This window comes from Oncorhynchus keta, chromosome 29, assembly GCF_023373465.1.
Source record: "Oncorhynchus keta strain PuntledgeMale-10-30-2019 chromosome 29, Oket_V2, whole genome shotgun sequence".
NCBI lineage: Eukaryota > Metazoa > Chordata > Actinopteri > Salmoniformes > Salmonidae > Oncorhynchus > Oncorhynchus keta.
In genome coordinates, this window is record NC_068449.1 from 19578699 (window position 1) to 19592301 (window position 13603).

General features: G+C 42.0%; 1 protein-coding gene across 5 annotated transcripts in view; it reads right to left on the reverse strand.

Moving 5' to 3' along the window:
- Positions 1-13603, reverse strand: part of LOC118362407 (uncharacterized protein KIAA1522 homolog) — a 53371-nt gene that overhangs the window by 26767 nt on the left and 13001 nt on the right. For 4 of the 5 annotated variants that reach the window (XR_004821198.2, XM_035742709.2, XM_035742710.2 and 1 more), the window contains exon 2: positions 6665-6923. Coding sequence is in view for 4 of the 5 variants with exons in the window: in XM_035742709.2 (XP_035598602.1) it covers positions 6665-6899 (235 nt within the window). In the remaining variant the exon portion in view is untranslated. Of the gene's footprint in view, positions 1-6664; positions 6924-7030; positions 7170-13603 lie in introns of those variants that run through there. The other variant, XM_035742711.2, reaches the window with a different exon arrangement.

A 13603-nucleotide genomic window follows, 5' to 3' on the forward strand; every position in this document is an offset into this window, starting at 1 on the left:
GGCTGCATCAAAGTACTTAGAAAGCACGTCTTGTTTTTCCCGCAGCTGAGCTAGCAGCCGGAGAATCTCCTCCCTAAGCTGCTTGATGATGATACATTTGGAACAGACAAAGAATTTAAGTTAATTTATCAGTTTTACCTTATTTTCCTCCTCTTGCGCAGATATCATCTCGCACCTAGCCTAATTGAGCCCAGACGTAGACACATAACACTGGTGTTTTGACTCTAGCACTGCTAGCGTCCCACCTGGCCAACATCCGGTAAAATGGTAGAGCGCCAAATAAAAAAAACAGGAATACACATAATAAGCATTCATAAAATATACAAGTGCTATACATCGGCTTAAAAATGTACTTCTTGTTAATCCAGTGTCAGATTTCAAAAAGGCTTTACGGCGAAAGCATACCATGCGATTATCTGAGGACAGCGCCCCATGTAAAAAAGCATACAAACATTTACCAGCCAAGTAGAGGAGTCACTAAAGTCAGAAATAGCGATAAAATTAATCACTTACCTTTGATGATCTTCATATGGTTGCACTCACAAGACTCCCAGTTACACAGTAAATGTTTGTTTTGTTTGATAAAGTCCCTCTTTATGTCTGTATCTCTGTATTGTTGGCACGTTTTGTTCAGTAATCCAATGGCTCCAATGCGGTCACAGCAGGCAGACGAATACATACTAAAAGTACCAGTAAAGTTCATAAAAACATGTCAAACGATACTTATAATTAACCCTCAGGTTGTTTATTGTCTTTATAATCAATGATATTTCAACCGCACAATACCATTTTCAATAGAAAAAAATAACAATCAGGTCTGCAAAGGTCCCCTGTCTTCTGACCAAAATGGCTGTTTACTCATCATTTTTCAAAATAAAAGCCTGAAACCATGTCTAAAGACTGTTGACATCTAGTGGAAGCCATAGGAACTGCAATCTGATTCCTAATCCATTGGATTTTCTATAGGCATTGAGTTGAAAAACAGCCACATGAAAACAATTCCACTTCCTGGATGGATTTTTCTCAGGTTCTGCCTGCCATGTCAGTTCTGTTATACTCACAGACATTATTTTAACAGTTTGGAAACAGTTTGGAGTGTTTTCTATCCAAAATTATAAGCACATCCTAGCTTCTGGGTCCGAGTAACAGGCAGTTTACTTTGGGCACGCTTTTCATCCGGAGGTGAAAATACTGCCCCCTACCCAAGAGAGGTTAAAGATGTTGTTGGTGTTGTTATGATTAAAAACTATTTAATGAAAACTATTTAATAAAAACCACAGACTGAGTGTAGACATTGAAAGTCATAAATGAAATACTGTACAGCATTCCTCTGTAAAATTATAATACTGCAGGGCATGGCCGTGGTGCGGTGAAATCTGTACAATCTTTAGAAGGACAAATTGCTGAGAACATTTGACCTTCCCTATTTTTCTTAAACAAACACACACACCGCACTCACACACACGTACAAAGGAACACCATTGCCTGGGCTCTAAGGAAAAGTGTGTATAGTGCTGAGGAATGCATGGAATCTCTATAAAGTCTACAGATCAAAAGTCTACAGATCAAGAATCCAGGTGACCTTCTACAGGTGCCAGGTTTACAGCAGCACCATATAACTCTGGCATCTCCTCAGTCTCCTTATGCCCCTCTCACTCAGCTTAGTGTGAGCCTGCGGAAGTCCCACTGTAGAGAACACAGGATATGAGAGACTACAGCAGCATTAGGCTGGCTAACAGCTTGGCTTGACTAGGTTACTTACAGGATCAACTGGGCCAAAAGCACTGCAGGCAAATAACACACTGTAAGAGTGCTGAGACACACGCAGGTGAAGCATACAGGACACACAGGTAAATCGCACAGCCAGCAACCACCCAATGGGTCAGTAGCCTATGTAATTCTGTGTCCTAGGCCCATGTGAGTCATTGTCCTGGTTATCGCAGGTCATCACGGGAGGATGTGTCAACACAGTTACGGGTCCAGGAGCATACCGTTATCTCTGCTAGCTACTGTGCACTCAAACATGATGTCTGGGTCAAACTCCATAGTCCATTTTTACCAATACATTCCCACCAAGAGCAAAGGTGGGGTAAACACTCTTCTGAGGGGGTTGCACTGGACGAAGGATTTGTTTAACAAAAGACATCCTCAATTTCTCACCGAAAGTTTTGAACAAGAGGCCATATGCCCGTGACAACCTAAAAAAAACATCTAAACCAACCATCGTAGATCCCCTCTCATTCCCCATCCATTGAGGATATTGTTTCAAGACACACATCAACTACCTGTCAGACTGAGGTTTATAATATTAGCATTGTTTGGATACACCAACACGCACAATCCCCAGCCAGACACTGATCTCTGATAGAAACCTATTTCATCTCATTCATAGTAGGGTGAGGAGGGAGGGATCTATGTGAAGGGAGGTTGGGACATAAGAAACAGAACCCCTTGTTCCTACTTACTGTAACTGTTCTGGCTGGGGCTTTAATTAACTGGGTGCATACCAACAGCAGCCCTCTGCCCAGGCCAGGCTGAGGTGGGGTGGGTGATGGGCCCCATCCTCTCTGGTATCACTGTGAATCACCATCAGAATGAGCTGGCATTCATTTTAATATGGTTAACCTGCAGGAATTTATTGTGAGCTTTTCCAGGAGCATTTCAGTATCTGATGCCTGGTACTATGCCTCTGGATCTTTTCTCATAGAATTGTCACTTTCTTATTTGAGCCAGTCACGCTGTTGGTAAAAGCAAACTGCCTTTTGGAGTGACTTGCCAGCGCAAACACAGAACACACCACGTGTTCATGGCTGAGGGCTCAATGCCTTGGCTTGCAAAATAACATCTGGAATATAATGAATATAGAATAATGAATACTTCCTAGTTTATGATGATATATATAACCTGAAGGGAAGCTTTGTGGCCTCCCTCTCATTACGGCTGCATCAGTGGGTAATCCACTCACACAACAGCAATACCCAACCATACTGAATCAATTAAGTGTTTCAAAAGGTGAGTAAAATGTATCAAATTCACTTCTAATTCTCCTTCACCAGACAGGTAAACATTATATCACATTTCCAGGTGTTACAGTTGTACACCATTGGAGAGCAGTCCATTCAGTTAGTAGCCCCACCTACTGGTAAACCCAAATGGGAACACTACGCACACTCTGAACTGGATTCAAAGAGATCTGAGGGAAAACTGAGGAAAATCTTCCAGGGGAGGCCTGTGCCCTGCTATGCACAATGTGGGAGGTAGCCCGTGCTGACCTTGGCAGGGGAGAAATACCTTATCTCCCCTGCTCACAGTTTACATTCTCTCACAGAACTCTTAGCAGATATAATGGTAATATTGTCAAAACTCTGCTTTTAACAACCAGCAGAATTGGTTAAAAAAAATAAGGTTATGTATGTCAACATATTAGGCGATAATTAAGAGAAGGCAAAGTGATCATGTCTGGCGAAAATTATATCAAACGTTTTACCATTGCAACATTTGACGTACAGTCACATTCACTGTGGTTGTCTGAACCGTGTTATAGAGTTCACACCTGCCGATGCCTCATTGCGATTGGTTATTCCCCATCATTTGCAACGTTAATGAGCATCACCACTATCTTTCCTTTGTGGTATCTCAAACTGTCGTGATTACCAGCTCAGATAAACTTTTATGAGTTGATTTTACTCCTGGCTCAGAGTTTGTCTGGGCAGTGTCTTAACATCCTAATATAACCTACTCTGAGCTGGGAGTTTTTTTTGTCTTAAAACAGGTTTTAACAGAATTCCTATGACCTTTTTTGAGATGCTTTATGGATACGGGCCAAGGTCTATGGAGCAGTGTTGAGTGATTAAACAAAATGTCGGGGGGGCTTTCGGTTAATTAAACAACTAATTAACTGAAGTCGGGTCAATTACTTGAAAACCATTTAGTTTTTTGTGAGCTTAACGTGACGTTTCACTAGAGAGAAATCAAATTATTCACAATACATTTTTTGTCAAGTACTATGTGGGCTGATTGGAAGTTGTAGTTGTAGGCCAGGGTGGGTACACACAGACCCTTTGAGTTATTTTCGCCCCTAAAATATATGAGACCTCATGAGAGAGGAAATTTACACAACGACGAGAGGGATAGAGACAGCTCATGAGGTAGCTCTACCCAATTGATAGTTGTGGTAGTTGGCAATAAGCAGTCTTGAGAGTATGCCTCATCTACTTTGAAGAACTAGTCAAATAATTGTCAGCCAGCTAGCTACTAGTTTAGCTATCTATATAGGATGAATTGTTCAATGGGGAGCACAGAAATAACATTACAGCCAGTCTGGCTGGCTGCTACAGCATTAGCAGGAGATGATGACTAAGGAATGGACAAATAATAAAGACATCTAATAAAAACTAAGTAATATACACAATTGAAATATTTTCTTAAAGTAAACTAAGAAATGTGCATCAATTATGGTTGATATGTGATAAGCACAGTGGTAGAAAAAGTACTCAATTGTCATACTTGAGTTAAAGTAAAGATACCTTAATTGAAAGTTTTCAAGTAAAAGTTACCTAGTAAAATACTACTTGAGTAAAAGTCTAAAAGTATTTGGTTCTAAATATACTTAAGTATCAAAAGTAAATGTAATTGCTAAGATATACTTCTGTATCAAAAGTAAAAGTAGAAGCGTAAAAAATCATTTAAAATTCCTTCTATTAAGCAAAGCAGACGGCACCATTTTCTTGTTTTTAAAATGTATGGATGGTCAGGGGCGCACTCCCACACTCAGACATGATTTACAAAAGATGCATTTGTGTTTAGTGAGTCCGCCAGGTCAGAGAGAAGGAATGACAATGTGCTGTATTGTGTGAAATGGTAAATTGTCCTGTCCTGCTAAGCATTCAAAATGTAACGAGTACTTTTGGGTGTCAGGTAAAATGTATGGAGTAAAAAGTACATTATTTTCTTTAAGAATGTAGTGAAGTAAAAGTAAAAGTTGTCAAATATAAATAGTAGATAGATAGATACCCCCAGAAGTGACTTAAGTCAAATGACTTTAATGTACTACTTAAGTACTTTATGCCACTGGATAAGCAGTAATGTTTATTCACTACCATCATGGGGCTCTTATTAATTGTTTCATTCTGTGTTACACTATTCAACACACTGTCAGTGTCAGGAAAAAGACTGATGATGGCTGAGGAAAGCTCTAAAATAATTTAAGTCATTTTTTCATAATGGATTTCATAAAAATAAAAAACATTTAAATAAACACAATTATTTTTTTCATGATCTAACAGAAGCGACCTCAAAAAGCACTAATCCCTAGGCACTATTTTGGAGCAATTATCCAAGACTACACTAGAACCGACAGATAAACAAACATAAAACAGCTCTTACTAAACCGAGCAGTGCTATTGTGCTCTTGCAAGAGCGGAAATAAATGACAATTAACAAATGGGCTCCCAAAGAAAACAAAAGTGTTGGCCTGTGTGTGTTTGTGCTTCTGTGTTGTGCTGCTTGCATCATTTAGATTGTTGGTGTGATTTTCCAAACATTACATTTAGCAGGAATGAAAGTCAAGCTGGTACTTACTGCGACTCTTAATCATTGAAAACATCTTAACCAAAAACGTGGCAATACCACGCGATACAGTACACTGACTAAACAAGGAATCACTGATATTGTTCAACATTCTCTCATATATAGTACATATAGCTATGTAAATTTCAATCTCATCGCGGTGCCTCTGATTGAAGAGCATTCTATGTGAATAAGCTATTAATTTCTCTATGTCTAAATGTGTGTATATTTCTTTGTCTTAACTTGTGTAAGTTTCTCTGTCTAAACGTACATTTCTGTATGTCTTAACATATATATATTTCTGTATGACCAAACTAAAGTAAGTGAGCCATATTTTATCCCTTCTATGTGTCTACGTCAATGTTTGACAGTTTGGAATCTGGACCTGTCTGCAACCTGAACACTGCTGGAGATTGGTTGGGTATCACAGAACAGGACTGACAAGAGTTCTTCACGACAAACAATGTCTGGGGAGGTCAAAGGGTAGCTGGCGAGTCAGAAATTGTCCTCCAGAGAGCAAACATGCTTTGGTGTGCAAGACCAATATATTGAACTGTTTCTGAACACCCAACACCACAATCCAGAGACTAGACTATAGCTACCTAGCCCCACTTGAAATGATATCAATAAACAAACAACCTGGTTCACAAACAGCAAGCTACAGTCTGTGCCATAATCTCTGAGCCACATACAGTCTAGAAAGAGAGTTTTCAGTAAACATATTTTGATTGCTAAACAATGTTAAAACATAGTCAATCACACAGTGAGTGGAGAGTGAGGATCCACATAGGTGGGTTAATGTTTTTCATCATGAATATTGTTCTGGAGGCAGCTCTGCAGTGGTTACTAGCTGGCACAGCCACAACGTCATAAAAGCCATTTTAAACCTAACCCTAACCACATTGCCAACCCTAATGCCTAACCCTAAATTAACACCAAAAATCTCATTTTTGCTTTCATACATTTTTACAATATAGCCAACTTTGTACTTTGCAGCTGGCCCATCTAGCGGAAATCGCTCAGTTCTTCCTCAAGAACAAGACTCATCCCAATAAACCTGCTCCACATAGTGGATAACCTGTTAGGTTGTTCTTACCATGGCTGTGGCCCTGTGGGGAGATCTTGCCAGTCTTTGGACCAACTGAATGAAAGTCCTGGATCTGTCCGTTAGCATTGACCTCCTTCTTCTTCTTTCCCTTGAACCAGCTGAAGGCCCGACCCAGGGAGCCCCCACGCTTCTTCCTACGGCCCCCTTTGGTTTGCCTCTCATGGGCAAACACCTCCGCAACGTCCTGGGGGATCAGGTCTCCCACAGACTCACGGCCAGACATCCCACCTCACACTGGACCTACTCCCTAAGAGAGAGAGAAGGAGAAAAGAGAGGGAGTCAATTATAGAAACATATTTATGTAACCAAATCCTAGCTATTCCACTAATTTAAGGAAAACATTTGCATAAATACTTTTCCATTGTCCATTCCAATTGCTACATCAATAGTACACAAGCATTGCACCATTGGTTTAAATCGACTTCAACTCTTTTGATCATGCCACTCTCTGTGTTAGGGTGTGGGGGAGCAGAGCCCAGACCACACAACCAGCCTACTCAGACCCATCTTGCCTGCTTCTCAACCAAACTTCACTGCCTCTGCAAAGAATTGGCACTGCTCCCTTCATTCCTGAACATGTAGTCATAATGCACAGTGCCCCACCCGAAAGCCACACACACACAGACACACACACATATCCAGAAACACACACACACATTACCAGAGAACTAACCGCATCGATCTCCAACACAAGCTCACTTTCTTTCCCGCTGTCTCTTATTGTCTTTATTTGGCTCCATCTCAACACCCTGACACAATGAGCTCATCACCCTCCCTCTCTTCCATCCCTCTTCCACCCTGCCAAACTTATTTCCTATAAGGCAGGTATCTCAATAGAGCAAGATATGACGCCATCGAAGTTACAGTACATGCAAAGCATATCAGCCAAGTGTCAGTTCTTCAGGGATAATCTGTGTGTTTGAGGCATGCAAACCAACACATAAAAATCCCCAAATCACTGAGTCTTGGTAAGATGCCCCTCTACTGCCATCCATCCCTAATGCCAAAATGTCCAGGAGGAGCCTTTGGCCTCTGCAATCCCTCTCTAAGATAGGTCTCAAAATTATCATAAATGGGCTCTTCTCTAACAGAGCTCCACTATCAAAATATCCTTTTAAAGTATTGAAAGATTTAGGATGAGATGTAGTGTACTGTAACTAAGGCCCTGGTTTGGCTCTAAAACACTAGCTAAATGATTGCAGCAGATGCAGGCTGCCAGACACCCCTCACACTGGTCATAAATTAACCGTTAATCACTCCAATCTCCTAGAGGAATGTCAGCACTCAGCCACTGGAATCTCCGAATGCTCTTAAATGGAGGAATATGGGGAACATCATCCCCACCCACCCAGACAGACAGTGACCATCACTGAACTAACACCACAGTACTGCTTGGCTCTGCTATCCCAAGCAGGGCATTTCACAAGGAATGTTAAGAGAGACAAGCTCATATCACATGAATGTCTTAATAGGAAATTGTGTACTTTCCCATGGATGTTCAGTGAAATAATCAAAAGGATGGCTGGAGAAGAGCTCAGGAGTGTAAATTTGTCTAATTTGATTGATCCATGTTTGGTTCAGTCTGGTCGCAAGGAACTGACTCACACCATGGTTACCTGAAAACAAACCAATGACTTCCTGCTTCTCAAAATTAAGTACACACATTTTCACAGGGGTTGGGGCTAGAGGTCGACCGATTATGATTTTTCGACGCAGATACCGATACCGATTATTGGAGGACCAAAAAAGCCGGTACCGGTTAATCGGCCGATTTAAAAAATATATATATATTTGTAATAATGACAATTACAACAATACTGAATGAACACTTATTTTAACTTAATATAATACATCATCAAAATCTATTTAGCCTCAAAATAAATAATGAAACGTTCAATTTAGTTTAAATAATGCAAAAACAAAGTGTTGGAGAAGAAAGTAAAAGTGCAATATGTGCCATGTAAGAAAGCTAACGTTTAAGTTCCTTGCTCAAAACATGAGAACATATGAAAGCTGGTGTTTCCTTTTAACATGAGTCTTCAATATTCCCAGGTAAGAAGTTTTAAGTTGTAGTTGTTATATGAATTATAGGACTATTTCTCTATATACCATTTGTATTTCATTAACCTTTGACTATTGGATGCTCTTATAGGCACTTTAGTATTGCCAGTGTAACAGAACAGCTTCCGTCCCTCTCCTCACTCCTACCTGGGCTCGAACCAGGAAAACAATGACAACAGCCACCCTCGAAGCAGCGTAACCCATGCAGAGCAAGGGGAACAATGTTTGAAACGCTATTAGCGTGCACCCCGCTAACTGGCTAGCCATTTCACATCGGTTACACCAGCCTAATCTCGGAGGATGATAGGTTTGAAGTCATAAACAGCTGCTGGAAAACTTCTGGCACGAAAGTGCTGTTTGAATGAATGCTTACGAGCCTGCTGGTGCCTACCATCGCTCAGTCAGACTGCTCTATCAAATCATAAATCAAATCAAATCAAATCAAATTTTATTTGTCAAATCAAATCAAATTTTATTTGTCACATACACATGGTTAGCAGATGTTAAATGCGAGTGTAGCGAAATGCTTGTGCTTCTAGTTCCGACAATGCAGTGATAACCAACAAGTAATCTAACTAACAATTCCAAAACTACTGTCTTATACACAGTGTAAGGGGATAAGGAATATGTACATAAGGATATATGAATGAGTGATGGTACAGAGCAGCATACAGTAGATGGTATCGAGTACAGTATATACATATGAGATGAGTGTGTAGACAAAGTAAACAAAGTGGCATAGTTAAAGTGGCTAGTGATACATGTGTTACATAATGATGCAGTCGATGATGTAGAGTACAGTATATACATATGCATATGAGATGAATAATGTAGGGTAAGTAACATTATATAAGGTAGCATTGTTTAAAGTGGCTAGTGATATATTTACATAATTCCCATCAATTCCCATTATTAAAATGGCTGGAGTTGGGTCAGTGTCAATGACAGTGTGTTGGCAGCAGCCACTCACACTGTTAGTGGTGGCTGTTTAACAGTCTGATGGCCTTGAGATAGAAGCTGTTTTTCAGTCTCTCGGTCCCAGCTTTGATGCACCTGTACTGACCTCGCCTTCTGGATGATAGCGGGGTGAACAGGCAGTGGTTCGGGTGGTTGATGTCCTTGATGATCTTTATGGCCTTCCTGTAACAACGGGTGGTGTAGGTGTCCTGGAGGGCAGGTAGTTTGCCCCGGTGATGCGTTGTGCAGTCCTCACTACCCTCTGGAGAGCCTTACGGTTGAGGGCGGAGCAGTTGCCGTACCAGGCGGTGATACAGCCCGCCAGGATGCTCTCGATTGTGCATCTGTAGAAGTTTGTGAGTGCTTTTGGTGACAAGCCGAATTTCTTCAGCCTCCTGAGGTTGAATAGGCGCTGCTGCGCCTTCTTCACGACGCTGTCAGTGTGAGTGGACCAATTCAGTTTGTCTGTGATGTGTATGCCGAGGAACTTAAAACTAGCTACCCTCTCCACTACTGTTCCATCGATGTGGATAGGGGGGTGTTCCCTCTGCTGTTTCCTGAAGTCCACAATCATCTCCTTAGTTTTGTTGACGTTGAGTGTGAGGTTATTTTCCTGACACCACACTCCGAGGGCCCTCACCTCCTCCCTGTAGGCCGTCTCGTCGCACCCTTGTGGGGCCCCCGTGTTGAGGATCAGCGGGGAGGAGATGTTGTTGCCTACCCTCACCACCTGGGGGCGGCCCGTCAGGAAGTCCAGTACCCAGTTGCACAGGGCGGGGTCGAGACCCAGGGTCTCGAGCTTGATGACGAGCTTGGAGGGTACTATGGTGTTGAATGCCGAGCTGTAGTCGATGAACAGCATTCTCACATAGGTATTCCTCTTGTCCAGGTGGGTTAGGGCAGTGTGCAGTGTGGTTGAGATTGCATCGTCTGTGGACCTATTTGGGCGGTAAGCAAATTGGAGTGGGTCTAGGGTGTCAGGTAGGGTGGAGGTGATATGGTCCTTGACTAGTCTCTCAAAGCACTTCATGATGACGGAAGTGAGTGCTACGGGCGGTAGTCGTTTAGCTCAGTTACCTTAGCTTTCTTGGGAACAGGAACAATGGTGGCCCTCTTGAAGCATGTGGGAACAGCAGACTGGTATAGGGATTGGTTGAATATGTCCGTAAACACACCGGCCAGCTGGTCTGCGCATGCTCTGAGGGCGCGGCTGGGGATGCCGTCTGGGCCTGCAGCCTTGCGAGGGTTAACACGTTTAAATGTCTTACTCACCTCGGCTGCAGTGAAGGAGAGACCGCATGTTTCCGTTGCAGGCCGTGTCAGTGGCACTGTATTGTCCTCAAAGCGGGCAAAAAAGTTATTTAGTCTGCCTGGGAGCAAGACATCCTGGTCCGTGACTGGGCTGGATTTCATCTTGTAGTCCGTGATTGACTGTAGACCCTGCCACATGCCTCGTGTCTGAGCCGTTGAATTGAGATTCCACTTTGTCTCTATACTGACGCTTAGCTTGTTTAATAGCCTTGCGGAGGGAATAGCTGCACTGTTTGTATTCAGTCATGTTGCCAGACACCTTGCCCTGATTAAAAGCAGTGGTTCGCGCTTTCAGTTTCACGCGAATGCTGCCATCAATCCACGGTTTCTGGTTAGGGAATGTTTTTATCGTTGCTATGGGAACGACATCTTCGACGCACGTTCTAATGAACTCGCACACCGAATCAGCGTATTCGTCAATATTCCCATCTGACGCAATACGAAACATGTCCCAGTCCACGTGATGGAAGCAGTCTTGGAGTGTAGAGTCAGCTTGGTCTGACCAGCATAGACTTAGTTATAACATGATAACACGCAGAAATACGAGCCTTAGGTCATTAATATGGCCGAATTCGGAAACTTTCATCTCGAAAACCAGACGTTTATTCTTTCAGTGAAATACGGAACCGTTACGTATTTTATCTAACGGGTGGCATCCATAAGTCTAAATATTCCTGTTACATTGCACAACCTTCAATGTTATGTCATAATTACGTAAAATTCTGGCAAATTTGGCGGCCCAAACTGTTGCATACACTGGGGACAAAAAAAGTATTTAGTCAGCCACCAATTGTGCAAGTTTTCCCACTTAAAAAGATGAGAGAGGCCTGTAATTTTTATCATAGGTACACTTCAACTATGACAGACAAAATAAGGAGAAAAAAATCCAGAAAATGACATTGTAGGATTTTTAATGAATTTATTTGCAAATTACATTTTAAATATACTGAACAAAAATATAAACGCAACATGGAAAGTGTTGGTCCCATGTTTCATGAGCTGAAATAAAACAGAAATTTCCCATATGCACAAAAAGCTTATTTCTCTCAAGTTTCGGGCACAACTTTGTTTACATCCCTGTTAGTGAGCATTTCTCCTTTACCAAGGTAATCCATCCACCTGATTGGTGTGGCATATCAAGAAGTTGTTTTAACAGCATGATCTTTACACAGGTGCACCTTCCACAGGTGCTGGGGACAATAAATGGCCACTCTAAAATGTGCAGTTTAGTCACACAACGCAATGCCACAGATGTCTCAAGTTGAGAGAGCGTGCATTTGGCATGCTAACTGCAGGAATGTCCACCTGAGCAGTTGCCAGAGAACTGAATGTACATTTCTCTACAATAAGCTGCCTCCAATGCAATTTTAGAGAACTTGGCAGTAAATCCAACTGCCCTCGCAACTGCAAACCACGTGTATGGCGTCGTGTGGGCGAGCGATTTGCTGATGTCAACATTGTGAACATTGCCCCATGGTGGCGGTATGGGCAGGCATAAGCTACGGGCAACGAACACAATTGCATTTTATCGATGGCAATTTGATTGCACAGAGATAGCGTGACGCAATCCTGAGGCCCATTGTCGTGCCATTCATCCGCCACGATCACCTCATCTTTCAGCATGATAATGTACAGCCAGATGTCGCAAGGATCTGTGCCAGTTCCCGCCAATATCCAGCAACTTCACACAGCCATTAAAGATCAGTGGGACAACAGTCCACAGGCCACAATCAACAGCCTAATAAACTCTATGCAAAAGAGATGTGTCGCACTACATGAGGCAAATGGTGGTCACACCAGATACCGACTGGTTTTCTGATCCACGCCCCTGCTTAAAAATATCAAATAAACAGTATCTGTGACAAACAGCAGCATATCTGTATTACATTACATCTGTATTCCCAGTCATGTGAAATCCATAGATTAGGGCCTAATTAATTTATTTAAATTGACTGATTTCCTTATTCGCTGTAACTCAATAAAGTACTTGAAATTGTTGCATGTTGCGTTTATTGTTGCATGTTGCGTCTACTGGCACAAACAGCCAGTCACATGTGTTTGTTTACAAAGAAGCACAATGAGCAAAACGGAAGCTTTGTGAGGTGAGTCACTCCTGCAGTGTAACTTAAGTGAGGTGATCAAGTTACACTTGTATGACATTCACTACTGTTTGCCAGCTATATCTCTTATAACTATTAAATTCACAAAGATTGGGTTTTGCTAACTTGTTAGCGTTGGTAAGAGCAGCAGAGATAATCCCCTCCTGGATTAAGATCCCTGCTGTGCTGTCTATAGTGAACAAAATTATAAAACGCAACATGCAACGATTTCAAAGATTTTACTGAGTTACAGTTCATATATGGAAATCAGTCAATTTAAATAAATTTATTAGGCCGTAATCTATGGATTTCACGTGACTGGGCAGGGGTGCAGCCATGGGTGCACCCACTGGGGAGCCAGGCCCAGCCAATCAGAATGATTTTTTCCCCACAGAATAGCTTTTTTACAGACAGAAATACTCCGCCGCAAAAAATACTGCCCCTTTTGTACACTGTCGGTAATACCTTATATTACGGGATGGCACAGACACCCAACCCT